The 16,945-nt window shown below is 43.2% G+C and overlaps 1 protein-coding gene and 1 long non-coding RNA gene across 7 annotated transcripts in view; one reads left to right on the forward strand and one right to left on the reverse strand.

Annotated features, from left to right (window-relative positions):
- Window positions 1-16,945, forward strand: part of LOC126980751 (zinc finger protein 431-like) — a 145,224-nt gene that overhangs the window by 74,804 nt on the left and 53,475 nt on the right. For all 5 annotated transcript variants that reach the window (XM_050831037.1, XM_050831035.1, XM_050831038.1 and 2 more), the window contains one exon: window positions 6,522-8,242. In XM_050831037.1, the coding sequence (XP_050686994.1) occupies window positions 6,793-7,704 (912 nt within the window). In that variant the 5' untranslated portion in view covers window positions 6,522-6,792 and the 3' untranslated portion in view covers window positions 7,705-8,242. The remainder of the gene's footprint in view (window positions 1-6,521; window positions 8,243-16,945) is intronic.
- Window positions 7,900-9,309, reverse strand: LOC126980753 (uncharacterized). 2 transcript variants are annotated; one of them, XR_007733501.1, is made up of 3 exons: window positions 8,289-9,309; window positions 8,081-8,205; window positions 7,900-8,038 (listed from the first exon to the last, which is right to left on the reverse strand). It is a non-coding gene; the product is annotated as an uncharacterized LOC126980753 (long non-coding RNA). The 2 variants fall into 2 exon arrangements; XR_007733502.1 differs by having other exon boundaries at window positions 8,081-8,163; window positions 8,289-9,308.

Raw genomic sequence — 16,945 nt, forward strand, 5'->3', positions numbered from 1 at the left:
ACATAGATATGTATATATTTTTTTATTGCAATGAAAATACGTACTACACATGTCAGGGCAAGAAAATGATCTTTGATTTTCTCATATATGATTATCATTTCTTATATCTAAGATATATTATCCTGTTCCTTGATGTTTATGCCTTCATATTGTGCTTAGTGTTTGTGAAGATTATAAGACTTCATTACTTCCTATTGTAAAACCAAATTGTCGAGTCCGTTTGGGCAGAGGCTCCCTTGGGTCCATTTCTCCCCTCTGCTCTGCCACACAGTCTGCTTTCCAATCTTCTAAGAACCTGCCTTACATTTCCTCTTGTAGCGCCTCTCTCACTTCCCTCTCCATCATTCACTGCCCCCCTGCTGTCCTTCCTTCATTTCAGTCGTAATACACCAGGTATTCGTTATATGCGAGGGATATGTTCTGCAAAAAGCTCGCATAATGTGAATTCGCATATATTGAATCTATCAACCTATTAATTATAGGGGGTTATGTTCCACAACACATTTTTGAACCCTCCAACTATTTATTCCAGCACCGTTTCACAACAATAAAGCACTAAAGATTGCTTCCAGGGAGACACACCCAAAGTGTACGATTTAGGAATTAGCTACCTGAGGATTAACTTTAGGATCAGAGGGAGGAAAAGGTTAATTACAGGCGAGGAAGTGCGGGAAAACATTTGCACCCGCCGCCCTCTAGGGTGACTCGGCCACCATACCTCACCAACCAGTCACACCAGCGCCGCTACTCGCATAATGGCGAATTTTTCTCGCATAAAACGAATACTTGGCACATTTAGGTTAGTCGCATATGAGCGAATTCGCATATTTCGAACTCGCATATATCGAATACCCGGTGTATTTCCTTATCCTCATGCCCTCATATTCTGCTCTCTATTTCCTCACTCCCTCCCTCTTCTTTGAATTGCTTTCCTCAGCATCAGCTTCAGAATGTGCACCCTACATCTCCACACTAGACGTGGATTCAGTATGTTTCTTAGCCAGTAGGAGTCACTGTAATTACTGTGTTTGTAAAGAATAATAGTCTTCTTTTGTAGTGCGGCGACTATACCTGATGAACGGGCCACCAAAACAACACTGCCTGTGTATACCTGCACCAGTAATCAACCGTGTAGCAGCGACGGGCCAAATTTGTGGCTTTACCGTGTAGCAGTGACGGGCCAAATTTGTGGCTTTACCATGTAGCAGTGACGGGCTAAATTTGTGGCTTTACCGTGTAGCAGCGACGGGCCAAATTTGTGGCTTTACCGTGTAGCAGTGACGGGCCAAATTTGTGCCATGATATAAACCCTCCAAAATAGATGATAAATAATCTGATCACAAATGCTTTGATATATATTATGGAATGGTTTGTGTGAGGGGTGATTTTTTCTCATTTTTTTCGCTTGGAGGGACCATTAAGAAACGTGGACCCCATTGCTTCCGGGTTGAGGGCCTGCTTTGCTTGACATTCTTCATTCAGGGTGTGGGTGCTTTTCCCTAGTCATTGTAAGTGGTTTGGGTGTGCTTAGGGTGGGCTTCATGGTGCAGTGGTTAGCACACTCGACTCACAACCAAGAGAGCCTGGGTTCGATTCCTGGGCGGAGTGGAAAAATTTGGGTGGCTTTTCTGATACCCTACGCCCCTGTCAACCCAGCAGTGAATGGGTACCAGATATTAATCGGGGGTTGTGTCCTGTCTCCTGGGGTCTTTTCCCTTCTCCTATAATTCCTTCCCCTTCTGTCTCTCTCCGGCATATGACCACAGATGTTGCACCGACTAAACCAAACTTCCGAACTTTTCCCGCACAAAGCCACATGCTGGTTTTGTACCTGGCCTGAGCCATGTTGCTGCTACAAGATTCATTGAATAGCATATTTTTATAATGTAACGCAGGTGATGTTACTTTGCTGACTTTCTTGAGCTTTCATATTTGTGTATTTACGTATATTTCATGGAGGCATCATCATCATCATCATTGTTTAACGTCCATTTATTCCCTATGGTGGGGTTGGACGGGACATGAGCCTCCTCCACTGTTGCCGGTCCATAGCCATTTCTTCCGTGATGTTCAGCCTCCTCATATCTTCCTCCACCACCTTTCTCCACGTCTTCCTTGGCCTTCCTGGAGGCATGACATACATTATTACTTTCAGTTTTACAAGTGTCAGATTTTGTGAGTGTTTTTTACGCTAGAATTTTACTCAATTATGTAAATCAGAAACCACAGAAATATAACCCAAGTGTGTATGAATGAATGCAATGATAAGCACATACTTTGATTTCACTCCAGAATGTTTCATGGGTCATATATAAATAAACAAAGAAATTAAAATAAGTTAATGTTTAGCCCGGTAGCAGCGACAGGCCAAATTTGTGGCTTTACCGTGTAGCAGTGACGGGGCAAATTTGTGCCATGATATAAACCCCCCAAAATAGATGATACATAATCTGATCAGAAATGCTTTGATATATATTATGAAATGGTTTGTGTGAGGGGTGATTTTTTCTCATTTTTCTTGCTTGGAGGGACCATTAAGAAACATGATCCCCGCTGCTACCGGGTTAGGCCCACTACCCTCGCTTGAGACACAAAAACAGTTCCTCCACCAAGTTTGTTCCTCTCGTTGTGTGACGATGGGTGTGTCAAGTGTTGGCTGCTTATGGTTATGACAGGTAACTCTCGATTTACGCGAGTATTGTGTCCTTGAAGAGGTGGCGTAAATCAAAAACAATGTAAATCAAACAAGAGGTAGGTTCGTACCTTTATTGCCTACTGTATCACTCTGACTCCTCTCTGTCTCGTGGTTCCTCCTCTGGCTGCCCTTCCCCTCGTGGTAGCACAGCAGCGAGGGTGTTGTTGTTGAGTAGCGTGGCAGCGTGGGTACTGTATTGTTGTTCAAATGGCGCGCGGGAAGAACTGAGCTCAGGTGTGTGGCCGCAGCACCGTGTGAGTCTAGGTGCATGAGACATCTGGTGGCCACTCCATAAAATATCGCGTATGAGTGAAAAATACGTGTAAATTAAACATTTTATTTGGATTTTGGACACCCAAAATTGCCAGTGATTGCTAGCTACTTTAACTAAAACTTGGTCAGGGCCTGTTGAAGCGATGAGGACTCACACACTCTAAAATCTCTCACGTGATAAATCATGATGCACTGTGCCTATATTCTACAAGACATTGATCCCAAGTGTTTATGCTAACATTTTTCAGGTGCATTGGTGAGAAACACCCTACCATTCAGTTATTACAAGCTAAATACTCGCGACAAAGCTTACACCGTTCTCGCATCTTTCATACTCTCTTGCCGCATGTATAGCTGGAACCATTTTTCCAGTAGTTTCCACGAAGACTGATGTTTAATCTGGCAAGTACCGAACATAATCTAGTTGGTAGAACTCGTGGTAAAAGATATTTGACCCTAAAATACTATTGTTGTCCGGAATCCCGGACGGCAGCACTGCCGTCTCATCTGTCTGTAAGGCTGAACTCTTCGCTCAAACTTTCTGTAAGAACTCGACCTTGGATGATTCTGGGCATATTCCTCCTACTCATCCCCCCTCTGACTCCTTTATGCCTGTTATTAAGATTCTTCCTAATGATGTTTTCTATGCCCTCTCTGGCCTCAACTCTCAGAAGGCTTATGGACCTGATGGAGTGCCTCCTATTGTCCTTAAAAACTGTGCTTCTGTGCTGACACCCTGCCTGGTGAAACTCTTTCGTCTCTGCCTATCAACATCTATCTTTCCTTCCTGCTGGAAGTATGCCTCTGTACAGCCTGTGCCTAAAAAGGGTGACCGCTCCAATCCCTCAAACTACCGCCCAATAGCTTTACTTTCATGTCTATCTAAAGCTTTTGAATCAATCCTTAACCGGAAGATTCAAAAGCACCTTTTCCACTTCTAATCTTCTATCTGATCGCCAGTATGGATTCCACAAGGGGCGTTCTACTGGCGATCTTCTTGCTCTCTTAACTGACTCTTGGTCATCCTGTCTTAGCAGTTTCGGTGAAACTTTCTCTGTTGCGCTAGACATATCGAAAGCCTTTGATAGAGTCTGGCACCAGTCTTTGCTTTCTAAACTGCCCTCTTTCGGATTCTATCCCTCTCTCTTTTCCTTTATCTCCAGTTTCCTTTTCGGCCGTTCTGTCTCTGTGGTGGTAGGCGGTCACTGCTCTTCCCCTAAACCTATCAACAGTGGCGTTCCACATGGCTCTGTCCTATCACCCACTCTCTTCCTGTTATTCATCAATGATCTTCTTTCCATAACAAACTGTCCTGTCCACTCGTACGCCGACGACTCCACTCTGCATTATTCAACATCTTTCAGTAGAAGACCATCACAACAGAAGTACACGACTCCAGACTGGAGGCTGCAGAACGCTTAACTTCAGACCTTGCTATCATTTCCGATTGGGGCAGAAGGAACCTTGTGTCCTTCAATGCCTCAAAAACTCAATTTCTCCACCTATCAACTCGACACAGTCTTCCAAACACCTATCCCCTATTCTTCGACAACACTCAGCTGTCACCTTCTTCAACACTAAACATCCTCGGTCTATCCTTAACTCAAAATCTCGACTGGAAACTTCGTATCTCCTCTCTTGCTAAATCAGCTTCCTCGAGGTTGGGCGTTCTGTATCGTCTCCGCCAGTTCTTCTCCCCCGCGCAGTTGGTATCCATATACAGGGGCCTTGTCCGCCCTCGTATGGAGTATGCATCTCACGTGTGGGGGGGCTCCACCCACACAGCTCTTCTGGACAGAGTGGAGGTTAAGGCTCTTCGTCTCATCAGCTCTCCTCCTCCTACTGATAGTCTTCTACCTCTTAAATTCTGCCGCGATGTTGCCTCTCTTTCTATCTTCTATCGATATTTCCACGCTGACTGCTCTTCTGAACTTGCTAACTGCATGCCTCTCCCCCTCCCGCGGCTCTGCTGCACACGACTTTCTACTCATGCTCATCCCTATACTGTCCAAACCCCTTATGCAAGAGTTAACTAGCATCTTCACTCTTTCATCCGTCATGCTGGTAAACTCTGGAACAATCTTCCTTCATCTGTATTTCCTCCTGCCTACGACTTGAACTCTTTCAAGAGGACGGTATCAGGACACCTTTCCTTCCGAATCTGAGCTTGCCCTTAAGCTGCCTCCTTTGTTGTAAAAAAAATAGAAAAAAAATGGGGGGGTTAATTTGTGTCGTGGAAGGAAATCTGTTAGACATACGGTGCTGTACGGCCGTGACATTTCAGTTAGCATTCTGCCCTTGGTGCGTGAGGTACGTTTGTGTTTTTCCCATGCTTAACCCAGTGGCAGCGACGGGCCAAATTTGTGGCTTTACCGTGTACCAGCGATTGGCCAAATTTTTCACATGATATAAAAACCCAAAAAAATCGATGATGCATAAACTGATCACAAATGCGTTGATATCTATTATGAAATGGTTTGCGTGAGTAATGATTTTTTTCTCCTTTTTCTCGCTTAGAGGGACCTTTAAGAAACATGATCTCCGCAGCTACTGGGTTAATTCCTGAACTGTTCCCAATTGGCTGGAATTCTGGATACGATAGTAATTATGACATATCAAGTATAACGCAGGCTGGAACATTTCGGGGGATGTGTGAACTCCACGTGTGGCACAACTCAACACACTCAGCCAACACTGCCTGGCGCTGGTGCCTTCATTAGGGAAATGTAGCGTTTTTTTAAAGTTTCACTTTTTTTTGGAATGTTATTTTTGGGCAATATGTTAAGTTTATAGGTCATAGAATTATGAATGACCACTCCTCTGGACTCTTTTTAGGAGCAGTGAGTAGCGGCTTTTTTTTTTCATTATTGTTTCCTTTTTTTGCCCTTGAACTGTCTCCTTTGCTGTTAAAAAATAAAATAATAAATAAAATAAAGCATGGAGGCAAATTGCCAAGCAGTGTACACTTGCTCCGCATCATGAGTCATAACGTGTGTGAATATTACAGCCGTGTGGCATCATGTAAGAAACTACAGGGTCAAGAAATGGCAATGGCTGAGAGCTGTCGTCGGGGCTGAGCATTACACATGCAAGCAACGGCTCAGAGCCGTGGCTGTACAGGTTAATGAATCCCACTTAAATTTGAGTACATTAACACCTAACAGTGAGTGGTGGAGGGTGTCGGTAAAGGCCAGTGTCCTGCAGTACTACAGGTGATGACGGTCACATATGAGGTGATTCACACACACAGTGATCATGCACGTCAACCCAGCCACCAGTGTTCAGTCCAGTACCGTGGTGTGCAGGTGTGTCGCTGAGGAGTCAGGAAGTGCACAAGTAGCTACGGCTTCTTACTGTGCAAATAAGTGGTCAGTATGAGTGAAAGGGGAAAAGTTGGGGTTCTGTAAGCACACTCCAATTAACCTACGTTATAATGAGTTGGCACAACAAAACTTTGCCTAGTGAACAGCTTCTCAGCAATATAATTGTTTGTTAAGGGGGCTTGCCTGTACCTTGATGGAACATGTGACCTAACACATCTCCCACACACCAGGAAGGACTACTGGCCATGAGTGTAGCGTTGAGGAAGACTTGCTGCCCCCTCGCCCTCAAGGCTGGCCTGCAGCCTGAGTGGCCAGGAGCAGCGGAGCAGACTGTCACTGGTGTGAGGACCAAGGCCTGATCAGAAGGACCACCACCACCGTGCTGCTGCCTTCTCCAGCCATAAAGGAAAGGGAAAGGTTGAGTGTCAGGACTGTAGGACAATTTGATAGGGGAGAGGAAGTTCATCAGACACAGCCTTGCACACACTGGTTCAGGAAACCATGAGAGCCAGGAGTGTGAGAAAAGCCTCCCTGGGAAGGGTGACTTTGACTAAGACACTCACTCCTTCTGCTGAAAGAAATCATGATTGTGCAGTTTGTGGGGAAAGTTCCAGCAAGAAGGGTGAACTCAAGACACACAGCCTTTCACACACTGCTGAAAAAAATCATGAATGTGAAGTTTGTGGGAAAAGATTTAATCTGAAGAGTACCCTCAACAGACACATCCTTATACACACTGGTGAGAGAAATCATGAATGTGAAGTTTGTGGGAAAAGATTTAATCTGAAGAGTACCCTCAACAGACACATCCTTACACACACTGGTGAAAGAAATCATGAATGTGAAGTTTGTGGGAAAAGATTTAATCTGAAGAGTACCCTCAACAGACACATCCTTACACACACTGGTGAGAGAAATCATGAATGTGAAGTTTGTGGGAAAAGATTTAATCTGAAGAGTACCCTCAACAGACACATCCTTACACACACTGGTGAGAGAAATCATGAATGTGAAGTTTGTGGGAAAAGATTTAATCTGAAGAGTTACCTCAACACACACATCCTTACACACACTGGTGAGAGAAATCATGAATGTGAAGTTTGTGGGAAAAGATTTAATCGGAAGAGTCACCTCAACACACACATCCTTACACACACTGGTGAGAGAAATCATGAATGTGAAGTCTGTGGGAAAAAATTTAATCAGAAGAGTTACCTCAACACACACATCCTTACACACACTGGTGAGAGAAATCATGAATGTGAAGTCTGTGGGAAAAGATTCTGTTTAAAGTCATACCTGAAGAAACATAGCATAAGACACACTGGTCACAAAGGGTTCAAATGTGATGCTTGTGGAAAGCGTTTCATGACCAGAGGTGAGATTAGCAGACATGTGAAGATTCACCTCTGAGGTGTTGTGTTGTGCTGCTGTATGTGGGAGAGAGTAGGCAGTGCAGGGCAGCATTGACTAGCATGAAGGACAGAAAATATAGCCCAGATGGGGAATTAAGGCAGGTTGTGTGTGTGTGTGTGTGTGTGTATTTACCTATTTGTATTGACCTGTTTGTAGTCTACCGGGCCCGGGCTAAGCTGTAATAGTCCCGTCTCCATATCTACATTCCTTTGCCTTTCCATCATTTGTTGGGCACTGTACGCCTCCACCACCTCTTCCCGCAAGCTGTTCCATGTGTTAATGGGATAGCCTGCCCCCCTTGTATGTCAGTAAATGTGATAAATGAGATAACCTACACCCCTTGTATGTCAGTAAATGTGATAAATGAGATAACCTACACCCTTGTATGTCAGTAAATGTGATAAATGAGATAACCTACACCCCTTGTATGTCAGTAAATGTGATAAATGAGATAACCTACACCCCTTGTATGTCAGTAAATGTGATAAATGAGATAACCTACACCCCTTGTATGTCAGTAAATGTGATAAATGAGGTACCCTACACCCTTGTATGTCGGTAAATATAATAAATGAGATAACCTACACCCCGTGTATGTCGGTAAATACACCTGTCTGTGTAGTGCCTGTAGGCAAAGTGGTCTGTGACAAATGACAAATACCTGTTGAAATATCAGGACTAGAGTTATGTTAATGAGATGAGATGGATGGATCCCTTTTTTGCCTCCTAGTGTATGACTTTCATGTATCAAAGAACTATGCATTTGTAACTCCTTCACTTTCTCTTCCTCATAACCCGTCCGCTGCGATTGGCACGGATCTGGCTTTTACTGGTAGCCCGGTAACATATACTCCCATGTCCTTCTCTGCCTCTGTGGTGGATAGTGGAGTGTTTCCCATGTGGTATTGGTGTGCTGGATATCCCCTCCCAAGGTGCAGGACTTTACATTTTTCTTCATTGAATTGTAGCAGCCACTTTTTGTTCCTTTCCTGTAGCTTGGTGATGTCTGACTGTAGGAAATCTGCAGTCAAGGGGTTAAGAAGATCAGAGAGTTTTAGGGTTTCTGCCCCTTAGTTCCAGGGTTTATTTCCCTAAGTTAAGCCTTCAGTAAATATTTAGTAGAGGTTTGCATCATTTTTTCTGGATGCTAACATTTTTCACCTGTACGGAATTTTATTATGTTAACAAAGTTCTAGTTATTTCTCTATGAAGTGGCAGAAATACACAGCTGCTGGGAAGCATTGCATTGTTTCAGTCACAGCTTCATGTACAAAAAATATTATTATTTCCACAGATAAATACCCAACTCTCTTGAAAAGCTGTTTACCTGTAAAGGATTATTCTAGGCTACAAAGGTTTAATTAGGTTATGTAAGAGTTGGTTAGATTAGGCTTGATAAGGTAAGGTTAGATTAGGTTGGGTAAGTAAGAGTTCAACAGATATTAACTCAAATTACCTAACCTCACTTACCTCATAATCTAACCAAACCTTTTATAATACAAGGTTTATGAATATGAAACTGTACACTATAAACAAGCTAAATTCATATATAGCTGATTTAGGAAATAAAAGTAGTTATGCTTCAGTACACTGTGTGGTATGATTTGCCAAGTCATCTTCCCATTTACACCTGTCACTCTCCTGCACCTGTGTATTGGTTTAACCCGGTGGTAGCAGTGGGGATCATGTTTCTTAACCCGTCCGCTGCGATTGGCACGGATTTGGCTTTCACTGCATGTAGCCTGGTAACTATACTCCATGTCTTTCTCTGCCTCTGTGGTGGATAGTGGAGTGTTTCCCATGTGGTATTGGTGTGCTCGATACCCTTCCAAGGTGCAGGACTTTACATTTCTCTTCATTGAATTGTAGCAGACACTTTTTGTTCCATTCCTGTAGCTTAGTGAGTTCTGACTACAGGAAATCCATAGTCAAGGTGTTAATTGACTCTCTAAGTGAGAAAAATGAGAAAAAATCACCCCTCACACAAATAATTTCATAATATATATCAAAGCATTTGTGATCAGATTAAGTATCATCTATTTTGGGGGTTTATATCATGGCACAAATTTGGCCCGTCGCTGCTACACGGTAAAGCCACAAATTTGGCCCGTCACTGCTACTGGGTTAATCAAGGCCAGCCCTTCCTATGTGCTCACTACAATCATTGCGCAGGGCCTCTCATCACTGGGGGGCCTAAGGATGTGCATAAAAGAAAAGAGAAAGAAAATCAGGGCGGTGCTTTCATTATTCCCCCATGATAAAAAGCTCTATAAACAGCATTAAACAAATTAAAGCAAAACATATATATTTATTTACTTTACATTGCTTAGGACAGGGATCTAATTTGTAGGGCGAGTACATAGGAAAAAAAAAGTTAACATAAGGCTAAATATGTTTTCATAGGAGATGTCTAAGTGGGGATATGATAGAGCTATATAAAATGTTTTCAGATTGCGATAACTTAGATGTGGATACTTTCTTTACACTAGAGGAGGGCAACTATAGATGGCCTGAGTCCCGCAGCAAAGTGTGCCAGATGTGTGACAGGGGTGTGGACGAGACATGTGGTGCTGGAATGTAAGAAGTATGACAGGGAGAGAACGAAGATGATGCAGGTGTTTCTGAGTGAGATGGGGCGTGGAGTGAATGGTAAGGGAGTGGACGAGACATGTGGTGCTGGAATGTAAGAAGTATGACAGGGAGAGAACGAAGATGATGCAGGTGTTTCTGAGTGAGATGGGGCGTGGAGTGAATGGTAAGGGAGTGGACGAGACATGTGGTGCTGGAATGTAAGAAGTATGACAGAACATAAGAACATAGGGAAACTGCAAGAGGCCGGGTGGCCTACACAGGGCAGCTCCAGAATCCCCCCCACTACTCACGGTGGGTGAGGTGTAGTTACAGGGGTTACAGGTAGAGGCTTGATCCTCGTTATACCGGCGGTACTGGGCATGCATCCAGTACCCCGTCACCTTACTGCACCCACACCTCACTGCCACCTGTCGTCCTCGTCCATGTAGCTATCCAGTCTACTCTTAAAACAAGCTATCGTCCCTGCACTAACTATGTTATTGCTGAGTCTATTCCATTCCCCCCTCCCCCTATTACTAAACCAATGCTTGCCTATATCTCTCCTAAATCTATAATTTTCTAATTAAAATCCATTACTGCGAGTTCTATCCTGCTGGCTAATTCTCAGTACTTTACTTATATCGCCTTTGTTGTAACCCTTGACCCATTTGAATACTTCTATCAGATCTCTCCGCACTCTTCATCTCTCTAGTGAATGTAAGTTTAGGTGTTTCAGCCTATTTTGATATGGGAGGTTCCTCAGCCCCTGAATCATCTTGGTCATCCTCCTCTGAACTGATTGTAGCAAGTTGATGTCCATTCTGTAGTGTGGGCACCAAAACTGGACAGCATAATCTAAGTGTGGCCTAACTAACGCTAAATAGAGTCTGAGGATGACCTCTGCACTCCTGTTGGTTACCGTCCTGTTAATAAAGCCTAATACCCTGTTAGCCCTTTTCATCGCACTAATACATTGCTTCCTTAGTTTTAGGTCAGAGTTCACTAACACTCCCAAATCCCTTTCACACTCAGACCTGCCTATCGCTGTGGAGTCTAAACTATACCCATGTAATGGGTTGCGTGTTCCTACACTAAGTACGCTACATTTGGTGATGTTAAAATTCATCTGCCATTTCTCTGACCAAGCTGACAGTTTGTTGAGATCCTCCTGCAGTGCTCTAGCATCCTCCCCTGTCCTAATAGTGCATCCTATTTTGGTGTCATCTGCAAATTTACCTATGTCACTAGTTATCCCATTGTCTATGTCATTGATGTAGATAATGAATAGAAGCGGGCCTAAAACTGAACCTTGAGGAACCCCACTGGTAACATTACCCCATTCGGATTTTTTACCGTTAATGGTAACCCTCTGTTTCCTGTCGCTAATCCACGCCTTAATCCAATCAAATACCTTCCCTCTTATCCCATGAGCCCTGACTTTATTTAACAGTCTCTGGTGAGGTACCTTATCGAAGGCCTTACTAAAATCAAGATAAACCACATCATAGCTCTCATCATTGTCAGCTGCCTCGTATACTCTATCGTAACAGGATATAAGATTAGTGAGGCACGACTTTCCTTTAGTAAACCCATGCTGTGAGTCGTGAATTTAATTATGTCTGTCTATATGGTCCCTAATACTGTAGCGTGGAAAGACAAAATAATTTAAATTAATTAAGTAATTAAAGCTACATCCCTTTTTATGACAACCACTAGGGTTATGATGGTATGTGGTAGCGTGGTAGTCGTCGAGCGCTGGTCCCGGATGTTAAGGCCTCAGGACAAGTGAACACTCGTTCCGAAGTTTGTGACCAGAAGGGCGTTACTTATGTGGTTAATTATGGAAGGTGGGAGGATTTCCGTGGGAACCACTTTTTGAGACAGCATTAAGAAACTGGATGGTGATAATGTACTATGGGGGGGGGGATGTGTGTATGGTTCAGTAATCTCAGATGAGCAGCAAAACAGGCTCCAAATGATAACACTCAGTAAGGTTATATATAAATATGTATTAGGTTTCCTTTTGCAAAGGTTAGCGGAGTACTAATAAAAATAAGAAAAAAATGAATGACTGACAGGCTGTAGGCCTCTAATCTAACTAGCTACCGGCACAAGGGAGATTTGGGGAATACACAGAATGTTTAGCTCTAGTTGCTGGATGCGGAGAAGGAGGAGCTGGCGTGAGCGTCGGGCTCGGCAGGGGACGTTCACGATGGGAATGGGCGGTCCTGGTGATGGACAGACGGGCGCCGCTTGATGTGGAGATGGAGCGGCTCGGGTGGTGTGAAGAGGCGGGCGCCCTTTGATGTAGGGAACAGCTTGGGGCAGTCGTATTTCGGCCCCCAGGACAGTCGAGGGGCAGGTTACCCCGCCATACAAGTTCCCATCCTGTAGTCCGTCTCACCCCGCAGGCCGTGGGTGGTATTTCGGGGGGGGGCTGAGTGGAGATGGACACCTCTCACTCAACTCCAACTCGCTGCCTTTCCTTGCTAGGGCTGCTGCTCGTCTCCTGCTAGCCCGCCTCACACAGCAGGCCGTGGGTGGTGTGTACGTCTCCCAAGCTTCTGGCTTGCTGCAGTGGTGCTTGTCTCCTCTTCTCTCCCGCTTCTGGTTTGCTGCAGTGGTGCTTGTCTCCTTACTTCTCTCCCGCTTCTGGTCCTCTTCCTCCTCCTCCTCGCTTACTCATCAGCTTCTACCCTCCATCACGTGATCTTTTAACCCCGCATTACTGACTCTCTCTCCCTTCCGGAACATTCTTTTACAATCAAACCCCTACCTATCTAATTAACTAGTTATTGGTTTCTTGGAGGGGTTCGAGGCTTTGAGATGAGGGATTTCAGTAACTCGTTCATATATTCGCTCATTCGCTCGCCGTGTTATCTTCTCATAACCTTTTACGCACTTACATTCCTCAGCTACCCATTCACTCTTTCACTCATTCACTCTCACTCCTCACGCTCCCACTTACTCACTGTCACTCACCGACTTACTCACATTCTCTCGTTCATTCATGCACTCGCTTACACTTACTCACTCTGTTACTCACTGACTTACTCACATTCTCGTTCACTCACATTCGGACCGTTACAATACTATCAGCTATTATTGACTCAATCATTTTACCTATAACTGACGTCAAACTAATCGGCCTGTAGTTCTCCATAGAAGATTTGTCTCCCTTCTTAAATATTGGAATAACGTGTGCCTGCCTCCATGAAACAGGCACCACCCCTGTGTCTAGTGACTTCCTAAATACTTCTGTTAACTGCCCACTTATTTCAGTTTCGCATTCCTTTATTACCCTGGGGAAAAGTTCATCTGGCCCTGGCGCCTGAGTGACTTTAAGTCTATCTATCTGTCTTATCACGAGCTCCCTACTTATGTTGATGTCGGTTAATTCTTCTACCTCTTCTCCCCTGTAGATCTGTTCTCCCTGAGGGATAGAACGAAGATGATGCAGGTGTTCCTGAGTGAGATGGGGCGTGGAGTGAACGGTAAGGGAGTGGACGAGACATGTGGTGCTGGAATGTAAGAAGTATGACAGGGAGAGAACGAAGATGATGCAGGTGTTCCTGAGTGAGATGGGACATGGAGTGAACGGTAAGGGAGTGGACGAGACATGTGGTGCTGGAATGTAAGAAGTATGACAGGGAGAGAACGAATATGATGCAGGTGTTTCTGAGTGAGATGGGACGTGGAGTGAATGGGAGGACTGGAAGAGAGTGGACGAGACGTGTAGTGCTGAACCCGTACGTAGGGCAGATTTTCTCCACAACACAAGGAGGAATGAAGAAGAGGAAGACCCGCTGCCAAAATAATGAACAAAACGTCACAGTGCTATCAAAACATTGCTTTATAAGGACGTGTTAACCGTATATAATACCATTCACTGAATATGTTGTGATTGTGAACTCCTACACTATTGAATCAAATATCCTGCCGTAAACACTTGTGATAATATATATGGAGGGCTTGTAATGCCCGCAGGAGATTCACCAGGGGGTAATGTGGGTACTCATACATGCTCGGTGAATAATTTAGTCTTAATTTGTAGTTTGTAATACCTTAGACCACTAGCACAACCAAGGATGGGCCGGACCCCACCCGTTTACCGTTGATGAGGTTTCAGGCCCTGCACCCCCAAAGTTTCTCTTGTCTTTTTCTCTGCCCTCCAATCTCCCTGAACATATTTCTGGGTGTGCCCTTGCCATTGTTTAGCGGATTTTAGCGACCTATTTTAGAGACACAAACTACTCATTACTGGGTAAATTATCATGTCTTTTTTTGTGGAGTTAGTTATCACCAGGAAGCAATTATGAAAGTACTAGAGTTGATTTGGTGAGTCTCATACTTGGGTTGACAGTTTACTCTCCTCTGTAACGATAGGCTAATATCCCCAGTGGCAATTATAGGTTACAATTTTAGCAGAGTTAGGTTACCATCCACTAGGTTAAAATGAGTCTGTTAATTTGTAAATAGATTTGGGAGTGAAGACGGCTGGACGATATATGCCGCAGTGCTTGTTATAGTGAATTCTGGGGTAAATTTGCTGTAGCACTTTCATAGCTGAATTATTGTGATAATAAACAGATCTCCATTAAAAAGCATCATAACATACCACAGGAAATAAGTAATATGCATCTCAAATAGACTGCTCCTGCTAAGCAATTACCCATTCTTTGCAACATCCATTATATGTTTGTTGGATATTTTGGTAATTTAGTCATCCCATGGCTCATTCTTGTCTCAATGATATTTACTGTATTAAGGTATTACATTTACTATATACTATGCTAGTTTTACTGGGTGTTATAGATGATGTGTCTCGTAAAGGTAGGGTGAAGTTGGGGGCATACACATAGCTGTGTGTGGCCTTGGTGCTCATCTCCATCACGTGGTAACTTATTGCTGGTAAATTAGCAACCTAGCACCACCCGTCAAGGTTTGCTTCATCACCCAGTTTTATTCCCACTCATAGTGTCATGGCTACTATAATTGAAAAAGTATTTTATGATTTTAGGTTGAGGCAAAAAAAAAAAAAAAAAAAAAAATATATATATATATATATATATATATATATATATATATATATATATATATATATATATATATATATATATATATATATATATATTTATATATATTGATATTTATTTCGTGCAAAAAAGTTAAGTGAAAAATATATAATTACTTCAGTTTCTACTTATAGCACAACATTAAAACTAGAAAATAAGGGTTCTTTGTCCATAGACTATAAAAAAAATCTTTCTCACCTTGAAATTCAAGTTATTTTTGGGGTATTGACAAGAAAATAATGTTTTTGTTTTTAACTCAAATATGCACTTTTTTTCATTTATGTAACCTAACCTTACTAATGTACTGACTCATATGTTGCTGGCACAAGTTGAGAACATAAGGGATTTTTTAGTATAGGCGAAGGGGGGAGGAGTAATGGGAGCAATGGGAGGAGTAATGGGAGGGGACATCTAGCTCATAATATAACCAGGCAGCTTAGAAGTAATTCTAGGGAAGTAACAGATGACGGGCTAAGAATCTTCTATACTAACAGCAGGAGCCTCAGAAACAAGATAGACTTACTAAGGGGTGAGGCTTGTTCAGAAAATTTTGACATAATAGCGATCACTGAGACATGGATAGACACTGCCAATAGAAATTTTAGATCAGAATTTGAAATGACGGGTTATCAGATGTTTCACAAAGACAGAAGGGGCAGAAAGGGAGGTGGAGTTGCTCTATATGTTAAAGACTCACTTAAATGTTTAGTTAACAATTCAGTCAAAACTAACATGGATTCAGAATCAGTTTGGGTGGACGTTTACAAAGGGAAAGAAAAACTAACTCTAGGAGTTATGTACAGGCCACCTAACCTTAACAGGCAGGACACGAGTATATTACTACAGGAGATTGGCAGGGCGAGTATGAGTAGAAATGTCTGCGTAATGGGGGACTTTAATTATAGGAAGATAGACTGGGAAGACCTAGTGGGTGACCTAGAAGCCGAGGACTTTCTTGAAGTTATACAAGATAATTTCCTTAAGCAGGTAGTTACTGAGCCTACCAGAGGAGATAACATATTAGACTTTGTCCTAACCAATAATGGGAACTTGCTACGTGAGTTGGAGGTGGGCGGAGAGTTAGGAAAGTGACCACAGAACGGTTCGTTTTAGCTTAGGCGGTAACCCGCGAACCAAACCCAGTGTTAGTGCCAGATTTCAGAAGAGCAAATTACGAGGGGCTTCGAAGACATCTTGAAGGGGTAAACTGGGATAATTTAGGGATTCATGAGGGCCAGAACTGCGGATTGGAGAGCCAGGAGAACCAGGTAGAAATGTCTTATAATAACTTAGTTAGAGTAATAGTAGAGGGGCAAGGACAGCATATACCACAGCGAACACTTAGAAAAGAAAACAATGATCCTAAGTGGATGACTCGTGGACTAAAACACGAGATTGGGTTAAAGAAGGGAATTTATCAGAAAATAAAGAATGGTGAAACACGTCTCAGGGGCCGGTACGTCGAACTATCTAGATTAGTTAAGAAAAACACCAGGATAGCAAAAAGGAACTATGAGATCAAAGTAGCAAATGAGGCGAAAAGTAATCCTAAGGGCTTCTTTCAGATGTATAGAACAAAAACACGGGAGAAA

This window comes from Eriocheir sinensis, chromosome 45, assembly GCF_024679095.1.
Source record: "Eriocheir sinensis breed Jianghai 21 chromosome 45, ASM2467909v1, whole genome shotgun sequence".
Lineage (NCBI taxonomy): Eukaryota > Metazoa > Arthropoda > Malacostraca > Decapoda > Varunidae > Eriocheir > Eriocheir sinensis.